Below are 18684 nucleotides of genomic sequence, written 5' to 3'. Positions count from 1 at the left end.
CACCTCTCTCTCTCCCTCTCGTCGCGTCGCAGCCCCGCAGCGCCCAGCACTCGTGCACGAGGCCGCTGCTGCTGCTGCTTGTTGTGCGCACTCGCGTGCTCGTCTCTTGCTCGCCCTCGTCCCGCGTCGCGTCGCAGCACAACAACAGTGCTGTGTGTGCACGTGATGTGTCCCGCCTGTGGCCAGCACCTCTCGCCTGCCCTTGCGCGCACGCTGTGCCGCGTGTGTGTGCCTTGTTGTGCCCAGCGCCCTCGTCGCCCCTCTCGCCCTTGCGCGCGCGCCACTGCTGCTTGCGGTGCGTGTTGCGTGTGTTGTTGTTGCATTGTTCGTGCGACGCACACGCACACAACACGAATAATTGTTGTGTGTGTGTGTGTGTGTTGCCAATTGGAAAGATCAAATTTTGTTTTCAAAATTATTAATTTTCAGTTTTAAATTGATTAAGTATTGTGATTAAATTTAATTATTGGATTGTTTGATTAAAACGGTTATGAACACCGTATTGGGTTAGTATTGTGTTTTAATTAAAGAGATTGGTTTTGATGATTTAAATTGTGATTTTCAGGTTTAGTGTTGATTTTTGAAGTCAAAACATATTTTCGGATTAAACCATTGTTAGGGTTTCGGTTTCAAATCGATTGAGCGATTGATTCACATAATTTAATGAAAATTTAAATTATGGGAAGCAACCTAAATTTTCAAATTGGTTATAAGCTTTAAAAAGTTGGTTTTTAAGGGTTTTAAAGCGAAAAAGTCAATGTTTTTATGCTAGGACTTGAGTTGACTATTTGAGTCTATTAAATTACCAATTAATGAATGAATTTTAATTAAACTAAGGGTTTTAGTTTCTTAAATAGTTGCTGGAAATTTAGTAAACAGGGATAATAATTTAGTTCTCTTATTTTGTTTTATAGGAGTTTATTTCTAGCGAGTCGTAATTCGCACAGTGGCCCCCGTACTTAGGTATTCCAGGTACGTACAAGACTAGGGTGACCGCCCATCCCTTGAGGACTTTGTGAAGTGTATTGAATGCGAATCATGTGAACTTATATGCTATGAATTCATGTTTGATGATTGGGAATGATTATGTTGTTATGAATTCATGTTTAATGTTGAGAATGAGCATGTTATTATTATTATTTAATCTATATGAACGAGCATGTTATGATTTAAATTATGCCTTATAGATTCTATTGAACTATATATCATGTTATGGACTTTTATAATCGTTGAATTATGTCAAGCATGTGGTTCAAGTTGGTTTGCATGTATGCGTATTGCGCATGCAAGTTGTTATTATTATTATGCTATAGTACAGGATGTCTAGCATAATTATTGAGCCAGTCGAATATTGCCAGTGAGCAATATATATTCTACCAAAGGGGTAGAATATGTTAGAGAGTCTATGTGAATTGAATTAAGGACAATTCGTGCTAAGGGCACACCCCGCTTGTTAATAGGCAATGTCGGGTTATCTCAAACAGTGTTTTTGAGAAGGAACAATGGGAGTAATTTCACTTGAGTCTTGTTTGATCACAAGTCCTAAAGAATTAAAATAATGAAGTGTCATTATTGAATTGTTTAATTGTGCAATTGTTTGTATGTTGTGTCCTAAAGAATTAACATAATATACTAATTAACGTAAAGTGTAACCCAAAGAGCTTCAAAACTCTTGGAACGTATATACCTTGAGTATGAACAATGGGGGGAGTCTTGCCGGAAAACTTGTACGCCTAGCTAGAATGATACAAGACGTTGTTTCATTCTCTTTTATGCCGTTGTGCATTGGAATTCCTGTCGGTATGGCCCGACTGTCGGTAGTAGCCCGACTTATTTTGGTGTATGGTTGGCTCCCATCACCCTTTCTTTCCTTTTGAGGATACTTTACTTTACCCGTTCGAAGCTACTTTTTATTAATCTGTGAGTCGAGAGTCGTGTCTCGTGTCGAGTCTTGTCTCCATGTTTACTCGTTTATTTTATGGCTTTTGCATGTGGAATATTTAATTGTCGAGTGAAGCATGTTAGGATAGAATGTTATTCTAGCTTGTCCGTACTCAGCTTTTGCTGACTTCGTGCTTCATGTTTTCTGGTCATGGCCTTTGCCTTAATGACCCTATGATGATCCATCAATTGCATTTGCGTTGTTGGGGAGTAGATATTTTTAATAAAGCAGGTTTGTAGAGATAACTTGCGGGAGAAATTATCATGGGATTCGAGTTGAGAGTTTTATGCTTCCATAATTTATAAACTCTATTTCTATTTATAGTCATGACTAATACTACTATTTTCAGTTAATGGATTTCAAACGGTTTGTTTTAGTTTGGGCCTCAACTGTTCCAACTTGTTTTAATGACCATTAACTATTTATTTAATGTGTTTTGAAAGTTAGTTATTTCCGCTGCGTAATTCTGGTAAATAGCCTTAGCCGTTATCACGGTGGCGGTAATATCTTGGTAATTCCTGTGTTTTAAGTTGGAAAATGTGTTATAAAAAGCAAGGAATTATTAGGGTGTTACAAAGTGGTTATCAGACGCTTTAGGTTATCACGCAAAAAGTGGTATACTAAGAGCTTAGTTCAGTCCTTCTTCGTAGTAAGTAATACTACAAAGTGGTATTTGCAGAGCTCTAGTTTGAGAGCTGCTTTGCATTAATTAATAGTGCAAAGTGGTAACTCCTTAAACTACGATTGCGGAACTTTAGGATTTTCGAAAACTATTTTCCTAAAGTCAAAACGTTATTTATGAGTACTCAAAATTTTGAAAAGCCAAATACCAATTATTTCTAGTATTTGAAAATTATTTTAAATTTTGAATTATTTTTCGAATTTCCGAAAGATTTTCGGACTTTTCAAAAAAAGAAAAAATAAAAAAATTTATTTTCGGATTTTTCCGAATTTTCAAAATAAAAATAAATAATAATAATAAATTCTTTCGAAAATTCCGAATTAATTATTTAATTATTTATTTAATTCTTTTAAATTATTTTTGAAAATAATGAATTAAATTATTCGAGTAATTATTTAAAATTTTCGATTTTAATTTCTAATAATTTCGCATATATTTGAAGTTATTTATTTAAATTAATTTCGAAATTTTTTAATTCTTTTCTAAGTGAGGAATGGGTAGAATAAGAAGGGTTAATTAGTCTAAGTATGTGTTGTCTAAGTATGCCTTTCTAAACAAGTGTTTATGTGATTATGCCTTGATGTTGTGATCTTTTAAAGTTTGATCATGTTTTGTTTGCTTTATGTGATTAATTGCATCACGAATCATGATTAAGCATGTACTTGTGCATTGAAAATTGTATGGCTCAACGAACTTACTTTGTTTTGGAACACTTTTAGTAAGACTTTGTAGTTGTTAACTTTCAGGATTAAGATGTTGATTTCAATGTACGTAAATCTAGGAAACCTAGAGAAGCTAGACTGTGAGACCCCACACATTTATGTCAAGAAGATTGAGTTTGCCTGCAATTACTTTGCTTCAGTGAAGAACCTACCTGAATTGAGAAAGAAAGATGTTATGGCAGAGATGGTTATTCATTGCTTACCTTCCAAGAACCCATACATAGAGCTTAAGAATTGATTTCGGGATATGCATATGGAAAATGGCATTCCTAATTACTACAAGTATGGTACTCCAGATGGTAGATGGAGATATGATTTGGAGATTATGACTACGATTATAGAGCTCACAGAGGAATGTTTTGATGATGGTAAGACGGTAGAGAACATCAACCTTACAGGATTAGATCATGATACAAAGACTCAGATGGATGAGGACAGTGATGATGACGTTGTTGAGATTGAGAACCCTAACCCTATCATTCCTGAACCCACTATTGAGATCTCCAGTGACACAGAAATTGAGCCTGAAGTCGACAATGATGAGGTAAACGTGTGTTACAGCAAAACAATGAGGATATGGAATTTGAGTCTGATCCACAGGAAGGCTTTGTTGATTTTGAAGACCATGAGCCCTCTTCACCTGTTTGTAAGGGTGGCTGGATAGTTGAGTAGCATTTTAAGCTTTTGTAATAGCTAGTGCCTAGATTTAGTGAAGCAATAAAGTAGTACACTACTATTTATGGTTTTAGTAGTTCAGTTTTGTGGTTTTCCGAATAAACTACGATCCAAAGGATGTATTATTTTTCCATCGAAGTAATAAAATCTAGAATTCCTTCTTATATCCTTAATTCTAAGTCTATACTATCTTTGAGCGATTATCGCAAAAGGAATTTTATGCATTTCTTCAATGAAATTGTACTTTCAAGGTGGTTCAATCTTTCACCACTTGAACTTTGTGATGCGGACTAAGGGGAAAAGCGGCCCATAAACAGGCACCTATCCGGCCTAGGGTCCGAATTTTTTGTGTATGTGCACCAATTGAATGACTAGCTAGTGCAATGTGTTAGTAAGGCAGTGTCCAACCTCAGTTGTTAAAGTTAGTCTTTTGTTTTATTCAGGAGAAGGGAAATGACTACCCAAGGAATTGCCGACGTGGTCAGGCAACTGGCTGAAGTAGTGCAGAACTTAGCACAGAATAGGAATAACCAGGGAGTTGATCCAACTGGTGAGATGTTTAAGAAGGTGGCCCAAAGTAAGCCTCCTTTGTACCAAGGGGAGATAGACCCGACTGTACTTGAGAACTGGCTAAGGGAGTTCGATAAGCTTATCGTAGCTGTGAATTGCCCAGAGAACCTTAGGGTTAATAGTGCTGTTTATTACCTTAGGGGAGAAGCCAATCTATGGTGGCAAAGATGTGAGAATGCTTTGAGAGCTACACCTGGATTTGGATGGGAATCATTCAAGGTAGCCTTAAGAAACAAGTTTTACCCACCATATCTGAAGAAGCAGAAAGCTCAAGAGTTCATCGAGTTGAAAATGGATGGTATGTCTGTGACAGAGTATTATTCGAAGTTCATTGAGTTGTCTAGGTTTGCACCGGAAGTGGTGGCAACGGAGGAGGTTAGAGCCCAGAGATTTGAGAGTGGATTGACTATGGACTTGCAACTAATGCTTGCTGGAGAGACCTTTACATCTCTTGACACCCCTATATGGAAAATCTGCCCATATGTATGGCCTGCAGCAAAGAAAGAATGGGATTGGTGAAAAGAGGAAGGATGTTGGCAACCAAAACCAAGATGGTGGTCAGCAGAATCAGAGGAATTTTAAGAAAAACAAGGGAAACAACCATTTCCAGTTCAAGGGAAACCATGGTGGAAATAGGAACAACTTCCACAATAACAATGGAGATAAGAATCAGTCTGCAGGGAATGGAACGAGAGTCTATGAGTGTAGACGTTGCCATACTAATCACCCAGGTCGAGACTGTAATGGAAACCAAGTTGTCTGTAGGTTTTGTGAGAAGCTAGGCCATAGAGAATTTGAGTGTTGGGCCAAGAATGGGAAACCCAACCAAGGTAACCAAGGCAACCGCCAGAACAACAACCGGAATAACCAAAACCGGAATGGAGGAAATAATGGTGGAAACCAAAGGGGTAACCAGAGTGGAAACAATGGCAATATTGGCCAGGGTAATGGAAAGCCCGGAGGGAACTATCAACCAAATGGGAACCGAAATGCCAATGGAAATGCCAATGGAAGTGGCTATAACAACGGAGTTGCCCAAGGGAAGCTGAATATGATCACTAGACAGGAAGCCGAAAACTCGTCTGACGTCATAGCTGGTACTTTTTCTATTAACTCCGTTTTAGTTAAAGTACTATTTGATTCTGGTGCGACTTACACGTTTATATCAAAGGGTATCTTGCAGAAGTTAGAACTGAAAGAACCTGAAGAAATAGAAGCACCCATAGTGATACCAACCGGTGAGATCGTGAAATGCACTAAGATCCATAGGAATGTACCTTTAACCATAGCCAAGACCATATTCTTGTCTAGCCTAATTGAGTTTGAGTTAGGAGATTTAGATGTGATTTTGGGAATGGACTGGTTGGCCATGTTTAAAGCTAAGATTGACTGTGAGAAGCAAAAGATTCACTTGAAGTCTAGTCTAGGAAAGGTGGTATCGTATCGCCGTTTTGGGAAGCCTAGGAGTGTAGGAATCGTCACGGCAATGGAGCTCGTGAAATTAATGCACAAAGGGAACCCTGTCTTCTTATGCAATGTGAGAGACCTAGACCATGTAATGAAAGAGCAACCAGGGGATATTGCAGTGGTGAGTGAATTCTTGGACGTGTTTCCGGAGGAGATCCCGGGAATGCCGCCCAGTCGACCAATCGATTTTACCATAGATTTAGCACCCGGAACTGCACCTATCTCGAAAGCCCCATACTGAATGGCTCCAGCAGAAATGAGTGAGGTTAAAGGTAAACTTGAGGAATTGCTAGAGAAAGGTTATATTAGACCAAGTGCATCGCCTTGGGGAGCGCCATTCTTGTTTGTGAAGAAAAAGGACGATAGCATGAGACTCTGTATAGACTACAGGGAACTCAATAAGGTCACAATCAAGAATAAGTATCCTTTGCCTAGGATAGATGATCTATTTGACCAGTTGAAAGGAGCAGGAATGTTTTCGAAGATTGACTTGAGGTCAGGTTATCATCAATTGAGAATCGCAGATCACGATATACCAAAGACTGCATTTAGGACTAGATACGGTCATTATGAGTTCACTGTTATGCCTTTTGGGTTAACCAATGCACCGGCAATCTTTATGGACTTAATGAACCGAGTATTCCATGCATTCTTGGACAAGTTTGTAGTGGTTTTCATAGATGATATTCTGGTCTACTCTAAGAATGAGGAGGATCATGCGGAACACTTAAGGTCAGTGTTGAGTACCCTTAGAGACAATCAGTTGTATGCCAAATTCTCGAAGTGTGAATTCTGGCTAGAAAGAGTTGCGTTCTTAGGACATTTTATATCTAAGGAAGGAGTTGCAGTGGACCCTGCAAAGGTAAAAGCTGTCAGTGAGTGGCCTACACCTAAGAGTGTCACCGATATTCGAAGTTTTCTTGGTTTAGTGGGTTATTATAGACGCTTTGTGCAAGACTTTTCTAGAATCGCCAAACCAATGACAACCTTGATGAAGAAAGAAGCGAAGTTTGAATGGAATGACCAGTGTGAGGAAGCGTTCCAAGCCTTAAAGACGCGATTGACAACCGCGCCAGTGTTAACTTTGCCAGATGAGAGCGGTACTTATGATGTGTATAGTGATGCCTCTAAGAATGGTTTAGGGTGTGTGTTGATGCAGAAGTGGAAAGTGATTGCGTATGCATCGAGGCAGTTGAAGCCATATGAATCCAATTACCCTACCCATGATTTAGAGTTAGCCGCCATAGTGTTTGCATTGAAGATATGGAGACACTATCTGTATGGTGTGAAATGTAGGATATTTACGGATCATAAGAGTTTGAAGTACATTTTCACACAGAAGGACTTAAATATGCGCCAACGAAGGTGGTTGGAATTGATCAAGGACTATGATCTGGATATTCAGTACCATGAGGGAAAAGCCAATGTAGTTGCAGATGCCTTGAGTAGGAAATCAAGTCATGGTGTGAATACGTTAGTAGTTGCTAACGAGCTGTGTAAGTACATGCAGCGATTGAATCTAGAAATAGTGAGTGGAGAATGCCTTGAACTAAAAGTTTTTGCAAATAAAACGCACTAAAGTCTCAAAATAGTCTCAAGTTTAGTTTTAAAATTGTGATTTCCGTGCCCAAGTTTCGGGATGAAACTTCTTTTAAGGAGGGTAGACTGTAATACTGAAGGAAATATGTCCTTCACCCAAGGTGCATTAAGTCTAATACCAAGGTTCTGATAAGGTGTTTTTCCGTCGTTGAATAGAAATACACCTCACCAAACAAAATTTATAAAACACCTAAACTACCGGCTATATTGACTATAGCGGCAAGTATAGGGATCGTCCCATAGGAATGGATATGTTTGACTTATCAATCTATGCGTTCACAAGCTAGTTCGAATAAGAATTTAAGTTTTTGAATTAATCTAATCTAAGCTAGAAATGCAAACAAATAAAGAAATTCTAGAGGATTCGGGAATCGGCAATGGAAATCGAATCAAAGAAATAACAAGGTCAAGACATTCATGAATATGCAACGACATAGCAAATAGGGGAATGAAAACTAATGACGTACTCGCCACCTCTCGGATAGAGCACGCGAAGCAACCTAGCCTATAGAAAAGCTAGATTAGCTTGCATATAATAGGAACTATCATTCACTTGCATGAATTAAGCCCACAATGTCTTGCCAAACCTAAATCATACATTCCAATCTAATTCAATCAACTAGCATTTGCAACTACTACTCAATTGATCATGGAAAATCCTATTACTAAATCACATTTAATCACAACATCAATCATGAGTTTTCCCTAAAATTCCCCAAAATTCAATGCCAAGGCTTCATCCCTAACCTCTAGACTAAACTACTCAACTAGCATGATTAACATCAACATTAAACTAATATAATCCTAATCATGAAACTAATTGAACTAATGAAGCTAATTGAAACAATAAAATTCAGAAAATTCAAACTACAAAAATTGGGGAAAAATCAATGAAATTCAAAGCATGAAACTAATTCAAGAATTCAAGCATGAAATCAAAGCATAAACAAAATTAGTGAAGCAATTAAAGAATTAAAGAATTAAAGAACAAATCAAAAAGAAAAGTAGAATTGTACCTTGAATTGAAGAATTAGCATCAAACTTGAAGAACAAAATGAAGAACAAAGCTCAAACCAAAAGGAAAGAAATCTGAAAATTAAAGATGATTGTATTGAATTTAGAATCAAGAATTTGAGGCTAAGAATCCTTAATCCTAATCTCTAATCTAAGCCCTAAACTAATTCTAGAGAGAGAATTCTAAGCTAAGCCTAAAATCTTAAAAATCAGAAAATTACGTAAATGAAAGCCTAATGAAACAATGCTGCGATTTAATCTTTTATAATAGCAGCCCCGCGTTCCAATTCGGTCGCACAATGGGTTTGTTTGGTCGCACAAGAGCTGTGCGGTCGAACAAAGAATTACATTCGGTCGCACAGCAAAATCAAGACATTCTGTTCTTCTGGCGCAGCTTTGTGCGACCGCACAGGCCCTGAAACTCGATCGCACAGAAGACTGTTCGATCGCACAGAAGACTGTTCGATCGCAACAGAAGACTGTTCGATCGCACAGAAGACTGTTCTGACTGCGCTATGCTGCTGCGACTGTTCTGCTGCGTGTATGTTGTGGCTGCTGCAAGGATTGGATCATGGCACTCAAATGGGCACTAAGAGATGCTGCAAGGAGCTTGGAAATGAATGCAACAAAGCTGAATGCGCGCTACTGCTGTACTGTACTTGCTCGTATTGCTGTGTATGCACGAGTGTAGCTGTTGGGGCTGCTTTGCCTTGGCTCGTGTGGCTGCACTTGCAAGGCTCGTGTGTGTTGCTTGTATTGCTGCTGTTGGTATGCACACACACAAGGCTTCTTTGCCACACATGCAAAGAATCGTATAGCAAGTTAGCAAATCGCAAAGCACGTTATTAAAAATCGAAAATCGTATTAATAATTCGTGTATCGCATTTTTACAAATCGTAAAATCATTTTAAACATCGTCAAGCATAATGACACAATATTAACACGTCAATACTCGAAACGACCTTTACGCAATGAGAATGCGCACAAAAGGCACGGTTTAAGCAAACACGACTAAAATCTACGCAAGACGAGAAAATATTACGATTAATGCAAAAATGCGATAAACGAACTAAAAATGATAAAAATAAGAAAAAATAATAATAAAATGCTAATAAAACGAACTAAAATCCTAAGCTAAGAGCGACATAAATGTCGCTCATCAGGTTCAGATTAATTGCGAACAATTAATTCAGTGAGATCAAGTGATCGGAACAGCTAGCTGGAGCAATGCTTCCGATCAGTGAGTTCTAATGGATATTGAACTCACAGCTTACTCTTGATTGAACCTACAAGGTCACACCAATGACACGTAACAGATCAACGGATTAAATGAATCGGATTTAATAGCTTTTCGGGAATTCGTTGGAAATGTATTATACGATACGACCTTCATCGGAATCGTATATCGTATCGCGAATATTCGTAAGATGGGCGACACGAATAAATCATATTGTACGACGGTGATTCGTCGAATACGAAACGATAAATAATATATCGGAAATATATTAAATCGCGAATACGAAGGGCATCGGAGTTGCCGGCCGTCGAGCCAAGCACGTAAGCGTGCAAGGCCCAACGAGCCAGCAAGACTCGCGAGAAAAGGCGAGCAAGGCCAACCCATTGGGCGCGAGCACGCAACAGCACGCAACAGCGCCAGCAACGCAGCGACGAGCGAGCAGGCCCACGACCCAGCTGCTTGGCGCGCGCGCTGTGGGCTTCGGCCTGCAGTGTGTCGCTGGGCGCGGGCTGTGTGGTCCGTGTGCTTGCGTGATGTGGCCGATCAAGGCCTTTGGTTCTTGGCCGGTTACATCACTTAATACAATAGGAAAATTGTATTATTCCAACACACACAATTCATACAACTCAAACCCTAGACACAGAGAACCCTAATTCTCTTTGTGCCTCCAAAGTGAGTTCTTCCCAAAAGCAAAGTATCTTGATCGATTGTCTAAGCTACGATAATCAAGACGGATCTGATCGTGTCGGTGAACCAAGTAAAGGAACGACAAGTGGAGTTCTTTGTTCGTGTTCGTTGACAGATTATTGTGGAAAACAACGCAGCGACGAGCGAGCAGGCCCACGGCCTAGCTGCTCGGCGCGCGCTGTGGGCTTCGGCCTGCAGTGTGTCGATGGGCGCGGGCTGTGTGGTCCGTGTGCTTGCGTGATGTGGCCGGTCAAGGCCTTTGGTTCTTGGCCGGTTACATCACTTAATACAATAGGAAAATTGTATTATTCATACAACTCAAACCCTAGACACAGAGAGCCCTAATTCTCTTTGTGCCTCCAAAGTGAGTTCTTCCCAAAAGCAAAGTATCTTGATCGATTGTCTAAGCTACGATAATCAAGACGGATCTGAACGTATCGGTGAACCAAGTAGAGGAACGACAAGTGGATTTCTTTGTTCGTGTTCGTTGACAGATTATTGTGGAAAACACGCTTCGAATGTAAGTTTGCTTAATCTGTGCTTTATACATGTTTCATGGCTTTGGGGATTGTTTCCGCACATGTTATTATGTTTAACTGTATTCCCTTACAGTGGTATCATGAGCCTTATGTATTCAAAGCATGAATTAGCAAGATTATTATTGTTTTTGCATCTGTCGAAAAATTTGGAATTTTTGTTGATTTTTCTGAATTTTTACGAATTATTGGATGAATTGCGTAATAATCAGGTCCGAAATAAAAAATGTTCGTTTTTTCGAGTTTTAAAACCCTAATATGATGGAAAAAGATTTTCTAAGATCAACCCTAGCGAACGGAATTGCAAAAACAGGCCTCAAAGTGTCGTTTTTTGGGCGTTTTTGTTAATTTTTCATTAAAAATTAAAAGTGTCGGACAGTAATTCAATTAAAAGGTCAACCTAAACTACTTGGAATTTCTTGAAATTTTGACACAATATTTCTGGGTATATTCTTGATCCATGGTAAAAATTTCATATTTTTCCGATAAGTATAAACCCTAATTTTTCCTTTCCCCAATTCGTAAAATTTGAAACCCTAATTGAATTTTAATTAATTTTGGTTTAATAATTCGGTTAATTGGAAAAGGGGATATAATTTCATGGGTGAGTGGATAATTTTAAAAATTATGGGATTAAAATTTTGAATGGTTTCGTTAATTTTAATCGCACTTAAACCAAATTATTAAAAATCTGAAATTTAATTGTTTATGAACGATTTAAAGCTTCGGATTTTATTAATTAAAAATTCAAACTTTAAATGTTGATTCGTTCGTTCTTAAAAGTTTGAATATTGTTAGCCCTTGATTTAATAATTTTACGAAATTGGATTGTCGTTGGAATTTATCAAATCGGTAAAAATCGTTGTTTTTCGAAAATAAAAATCGTAACTTTTGAAAAATAAAATTAATGCAAGTTCGTGAAATTAAATTTAATTTTAATTGAGTTGGTCCGTATCACGAACCAAAGGCACGAACACGAGTGTGGTGGACGTATGGCTCGTCGAGCCATACGGGCTGCTATGCTTAGGCCGAGCCGCATGCGACACGGGCAGCAGCAAGCGTGCTGCGTGCCTCGTGCGCGCTGGGCGAGGAAAGGGGCAGGCGGGACGCTTGCGGGGGCTGCGACAAAGCAAGGCGCGAGCCATGCGACGTCCAGCGCACGAAGCACAACACGCTGCGCAGGGGCAGCGATGGCTGCAGGCACGCGCACGTGCGAGGGGCCTGGGGTGTGCGAGCCTTGCTCGTGCGCCTCATGGGCCACACGCAAGGGATTGGGCTGGGCGCAAGCCAAGTCCACGTACGTAATCAGACTTTTTTCGTTGAATTTTTTTTATTTCGTTGGGCTTCGTATATTTGCATTAATTTGGGCTAACGGGATATTTAATTTAATATTTTATTTGCTTGGGCCGGGCCGCGAGTTTTAATTTAATATTTCATAATTAATTATCCGGAATAATTATTGGTTTGAGTGGGAGCCACTAAATGAAATTAAAATGAAATAATTATTTTTATTATTTTCGTAGGCCGCATTATTTTAATTAAATTCAATTTTAATTAGAATAAAGTCTAAGGATTAATAATTTGGAAATTGATTAATCTTTTAGGACGCGTTTATGTGAACGTGAATTTTTAATTAATTCACGTAAATACTTGCATATTTATATGGGCCATTCGTTTTAGCATACGAATGGGTGAATGCATAGAATGTATATTTTATGTAATGCAGGTACTCCAAGTGACTAGTATGGCCATTTAGGATAGTTAAATGCGGTCTGCGTACCATTCTATCTTTGAATGTAAAGTTTTAAATATGGTCTGCGTACCATGGAAATTTTGATGTAATTTATTATTTTTAAGTATTTCTAAGTTTAGAACTTTAAGTTAGCATTTGAAGGAAGATTCAAGACGATGCCAAGCTAACAAGGAGGTGATGAAGATTGGATGCTTCAAGACAAGATGTTTTGGGCCATACTAGATCACCATTTCTTTATGCAATTTAATATATATATTATGCTTGAATGTACGAATGTATGTATGCTTTGCATGAATAGGTTGTTTCATATGACTCGATTAGATTAAGTTCACTAAATAATCGAACTAACATAGAAACAACTAGGTCCAAAGTAATATTGAGTTTAAAAAATTGCCTTCCAAATCAAGCACTTACAAAAATCTAAGGATCTAAGATAGTAGGTTTACGCTAAAGCGAGGTGCTATTTTAGTTGACTTAGGTGGTAAGGCGTCCTAAAGGAGCACGTTGATTGTGGTTTCAACTCAAACAACAATGGCATTATGTTGTGGCAATGGGATAAATTATGGTATTAATTTATTAACCAAGAGTAATTTGGAGATTACTAACAATAGGTTTTGCTTACCTAAAATCTTAAAATACTTAAGACATGCTAAAGCTGCTTAAGGATTTAGGACTTTTGGGGTCTTGGAATCGTTTCATTCATTTTGTACCATGTTTTTGCTTTTTGCATGAATGAAATGTTTTAATAGCTTTCATGATTGCGTGAATGCTTTTATGCTTTTATTTCAAGTTATTAAAGTATGATAAATGTTTTCTTTGCTAGTTCATTTTGTAGAATAGTAACCTTCAACCTTATTGCGTTCGGACAATAGAACTGTGATATTTCCTCGATCGATTGGTAACTATTTTTGAGAGCGATTCTCAAAAAAAAGGAGAATGAGAGCGTATCTTGAATGCTATTTTCTTATAGTGATTTCATGGTTGTTTTCAAACTAAAATTTTGAATGGTAGACCAATTGGACCTCATATATTCAGAATACTGGGTAGTTTTGGAATAATGAAGTATTGAGTTAAAGACTCATGTATAACCAATGGTTAACAACCAATTTTCTTTTGATTTGATAATGAATTAGACTCATTGGATGTTGTCATTCAAAGTGAAAAAAAGTAAGGGACTTTGTAAGCGTAACAAAGTACGAAGATCAAGCAAAGAGTAAAATCTTTAGGACTATAAGAAAACGTGCTAGAAAGGATAGGAAAGGGGAACAAAAGAAATGAATTCAATATTCAATTTCTACCTTGAAGTTTATGTTAAAGAGAAACGACTTAGCAAATAAACTCCTATGGTATTAGATTACCGCTTGAGGTTCTAAACTCTTGTTAAGAACTCAAATTCCGGGAGCTAAGTCTGGTTATTGACCTACAAGTGGGAAATGAAGCAAAGTTGTGCTACATTAATTGTAGGGACATCATGTTTGTTTTAAAGTCCTTATAAAGGCTGGAACTTAATGGTATTATGTTCCATTAATCATCATAAAAAATTTTATTTTTGGACAACGGAAAGACTCACATTCAAAGTAAACAAAAACATTCGTTGAGTGTTTATTTGAATGAAATGGTCATTTAAGGGTTGAGTCATATGATTGATTAATAAACAAACGAATCTCTTCAAACTCAAACTTCAGAAGGTTCAAATCAAACACTTTGATTTGTGTTCCACATATCTTTGGCAATGTCATACGACCATATCAACAAGACAACATTCCAAGATTCCATGGCATGGATTTCTGAAAGTTGGTTAATTTAAGACACGTGGGTCTTGCTTGTTGAACATGACATAGAAATGGACCATTGTTGGAAGTTTCTAGACAATAAAGTTCATGGGCCAAAGATGGATTTTATGACTTACCTATTTCACAAGAATTTGAGAAAATATGGCTATATTTACTCAACGTGAAATATGTGAAATGCTTCAATGCGATTCACAAAAGAGTATAAAATCAACTTGGCAAGAATTTTGGAACATCTAGGCTAGGGTCAAGGTGATGTTTGCACGAGCCAAGAAAGATTATCTAGATTGTTTATATGGCATTATAAAAATCGAAGCTCCATAAGAATATGGTATGTCCAAATGGAGAAATCGGAATCTATTTCGATTAACGATAATCACGACTATTTTCCTATATAGTTTCTAAATGATACTCTCAAGTGACTATCACACTAAACAAAGTTGTCCAAGCTAAGGATAAGATGTCATAAGAATTGAACTTCGATTCAGTACATCTTTTCAGTACATATATATCTAGGGTTGACAAACCCAGTGGGAGTTAGTGTTTACATCAAACAAACTCAAGTATGGATATATGTTTCTATAAGAGCGACTCATAGAAACAAAAGGTATTGATTCTACCACAAATCTGAGAACATATGGTTGTTGCTCTAGATAATGTCTTTTAGGAAACCATCATATTTCCAAAAAGGCAAGTGGGAGAAAAATGACCTCGAATGGACTTCGAGTCAAGCAACAAACAAATGTAGGATACTTAGGAGTCTTTGGAAAAGCTCCGTACTTAGAAGCCTTTGGAAGAGCTTCAGGAAGACTTTAGAAGTGCTTCAAGAGAATCCTAATACTCAAAGGACTTGAGTAATGTCTTTATAGACACTAACGTTTGATGTTCAATACCTAGGTAAATCGTATAAAGAATAGAATTCAACTAAGATAGATACATAGATATTTTGAGGAATGAAAACTATGAAGACTTTAGAAAGTGCTTCAAGAACATACGACTTACAGGTTAGCTACGACGAATTAAAAATTCCCAAGTATGGTTCGAGGCCATACAAAATGGTTTGAGGCCATTTCATCCAAAGTACCTTCATCTTAAAGAATCAAATCTATGATTTGGTTGATTTGCATATAGGGTTCACTCCCATTAGTTGCAAACATGTTTTCTAAACATACAACGTTGATTTGCATAAAGGGTTTACTCCCATTGGTTGCAAAAATGTTTTCAAAACATACAAAGATGATATTGTATACACATACAAAAGAGAAGCTAGATTGGTGGTTAAAGATTGTAAACAACTTCACGGCGTTGACAATGTTGAAATCTTTTTCACCAAGTCGTAATGCTTGAACTATTTTGGATAAATCTAGCAATCATTGCATATGGCAATATGGCAATTGGAAAACGAAACACCTTACTCAATTGGACTTGTAGAAAGGAATTGCGTACATCACACAATGTAAAAGTTTTGGATGCTAGATAAAAAGCAAGCTTAAGAAATCTATTCGTAGATTAAAGCATGCAAGTGGGAATTGGACCATATTTGTCTAAAAGGCTATTGAGAAATCATAGCTTTATGAAAATATGGATCATCTTATAGATGAGGAGTTTAGTGGGAGCTAGGTCAAGTTTATTGGTTCTATATATGAGATACACATCTCTCTATTGAAAATGACATTCAAATGGTTAGATTTGAAAGTATTTGTCAATATTAGAACCATGGCGAAACTTAGAACAAACTGGGTTAAAGATCTATTGGATAGGATCTAAAGTGTTGTTTGGATTCTGTAAAAGTAATTACTAAATCAAACACAATGGAGAGACTCAAAAGAGACTCTTAACCCATATGAGTAAGTCTAAGTTATGAATGCTTTAACTAAGTATAAAGCTAGGCTGTTATCACTAGAGTTAAGCATGAAGGACCTTGAAGAGGTGCCTTCACCTTATATCACATGGCAATTCCAAGATTTTAGCAAGATTCAGTGTCTCTTGAAACAGAATGAAGCTAAAAGTTACATGGATGGATTTTAAAATGCGAATGGTTTTTGCATTACAATCAATCATGTATAATGTGATATATAGATCGCCAAGATAACTCGTTAACATTGGATCGTGACGAGCTATACCAATCTCTATTGATCTGGATCAAAGATCATTGGAACAGTATCAAGAACATCCAATATATTTGGATATGTAGGATGAGCACTTGATAAGAGGAAGTGAAGATAACTAAAGTTTTGATGCTACATGCATTTGCCTAAGCAAAAGTTGAATCTTGTTGGTAGGCAAACCACAAACAAACACGGGAAATTAGGCGTCGTGATTAAAAGGTGGTTATATAGGTTCTAAACCATATGTGATGCATGGGAAACTGAATCAATGATTAGTTTCTAAGTTCTCAGTTGAAAGATGTATCTCCCACATCTATGTGAACTGGTTGGAGTATTCCAAAAGGGAAGCATCATTTGAAATTCTACATAATTGAAATGAATTCATTATTGCCTAAGAAGCAATAAAAGGGAATTGTTTTTAGTAGGAGTTCTTCAGTGAACTCAGGTTGATCACAAGTCTGCTACCTGGATGATTTTCTATTTTAGATATGATTATCATTCTAAACAGCAACGAAAGACTAGATCATTCTAGAAACATATTCAAAGATCTTTTCATCTTACATCGAAAGGCTTTCGATAGAAAAGATTCTAAGGATAGCAAAGTATGATAAACTAAACCTCTGCATTGAATGATACACAACATTCATATGCAGATATGGAATCAAGTTTGAGTTCCATGAATGTTTTAAGTATTGGGTGAAAGGGATATATCTGTAAAACGTTAAATGCTTAATTTTGGGTTAGAGGCCCACAAATTGGTAAGCATTTGGTTTAAACATTTATCATTTATGAAATTATATTTCATAGTTCATTTAATCTTGGTTTAGTATTAAATGATAAGTCCATGTGATTCAAATTATTCAAATGGGATGTCAAGATGTATTCTTCGACAAAGAAACACCCATAAGTGAACTTGAATATTGAAGTCACAAAGGATCCCTAATCCAGGTCATTGAAAGGTGGACGACCAATGACTAATGAAGATTAGATTGCAAGTAGATTTTAGTTCCGTTTCTTGAACTAGAGTGACTGGATGTCAGAATCTTTTGCATAGATACTTTTTGGATCTTGTATCGGATTGACCATGAGAACACTTTAAGAGATTAAAGTCATGTCATAGGTAGTTCTAATTAATGGTGATTAGAAACCGTTCCTCAAAACATGAGCGATTATGTCTGCTCGTTTGAGAATTAGTTCGCTTTGATATTAGCTAAACGTCACACCGTAAAAGGAGGCTATAAAAGCAGTTATTGGGCATACTATGAATCAAAGTGAGTGTTCATAGATTGCAAGAATGGATTGTCCTCCTATCTTTGATAGGATATGGTATTGTTGTGTAACAAGGCCTCTTGGAGAGTTAGATACTGTAAAATGCATGGCCGTGCTCAGAATGGTTAAGGCTTAACCTTCTGAAAAAGTTTAACAGTTGAGCTCTGTAATCCGAGAAACACTTCTGGACCTAATAAGGATGGCTTGGATCTTACCTTATGTTCAGTAAGTAACACTAAGTGACAAAGGAATGTGGATGCACACTTGTCTGAATGACAAGTGGGAGATTGAAGGAAATATGTCCTTCACCCAAGGTGCATTAAGTCTAATACCAAGGTTAAGATTAATTGCGAACAATTAATTCAGTGAGATCAAGTGATCGGAACAGCTAGCTGGAGCAATGCTTCCGATCAGTGAGTTCTAATGGATATTGAACTCACAGCTTACTCTTGACTGAACCTACAAGGTCACACCAATGACACGTAACAGATCAACGGATTAAATGAATCGGAAATTCATTTAATAGCTTTTCGGGAATTAGTTGGAAATGTATTATACTATACGACCTTCATCGGAATCGTATATCGTATCGCGAATATTCGTAAGCTGGGCGACACGAATAAATCGTATCGT

At 37.4% G+C, this 18684-nt stretch overlaps 1 protein-coding gene across 1 annotated transcript; it reads left to right on the top strand.

Annotated features, from left to right (window-relative positions):
• Positions 1 to 834: 834 nt before the first annotated feature.
• Positions 835 to 4185, top strand: LOC130459810 (uncharacterized). Its single transcript, XM_056827384.1, has 2 exons — positions 835 to 972; positions 3371 to 4185. Exon 2 carries the CDS (start codon positions 3594 to 3596, stop codon positions 4008 to 4010), a length of 417 nt encoding a protein of 138 aa, XP_056683362.1. The 5' UTR covers positions 835 to 972; positions 3371 to 3593; the 3' UTR covers positions 4011 to 4185.
• Positions 4186 to 18684: the final 14499 nt, after the last annotated feature.

Source organism: Spinacia oleracea, chromosome 4 (genome assembly GCF_020520425.1).
Source record: "Spinacia oleracea cultivar Varoflay chromosome 4, BTI_SOV_V1, whole genome shotgun sequence".
NCBI lineage: Eukaryota > Viridiplantae > Streptophyta > Magnoliopsida > Caryophyllales > Amaranthaceae > Spinacia > Spinacia oleracea.
Note: the sequence above shows the minus strand (reverse complement) of the source record. Positions and strands in the feature narration are given on the sequence as shown.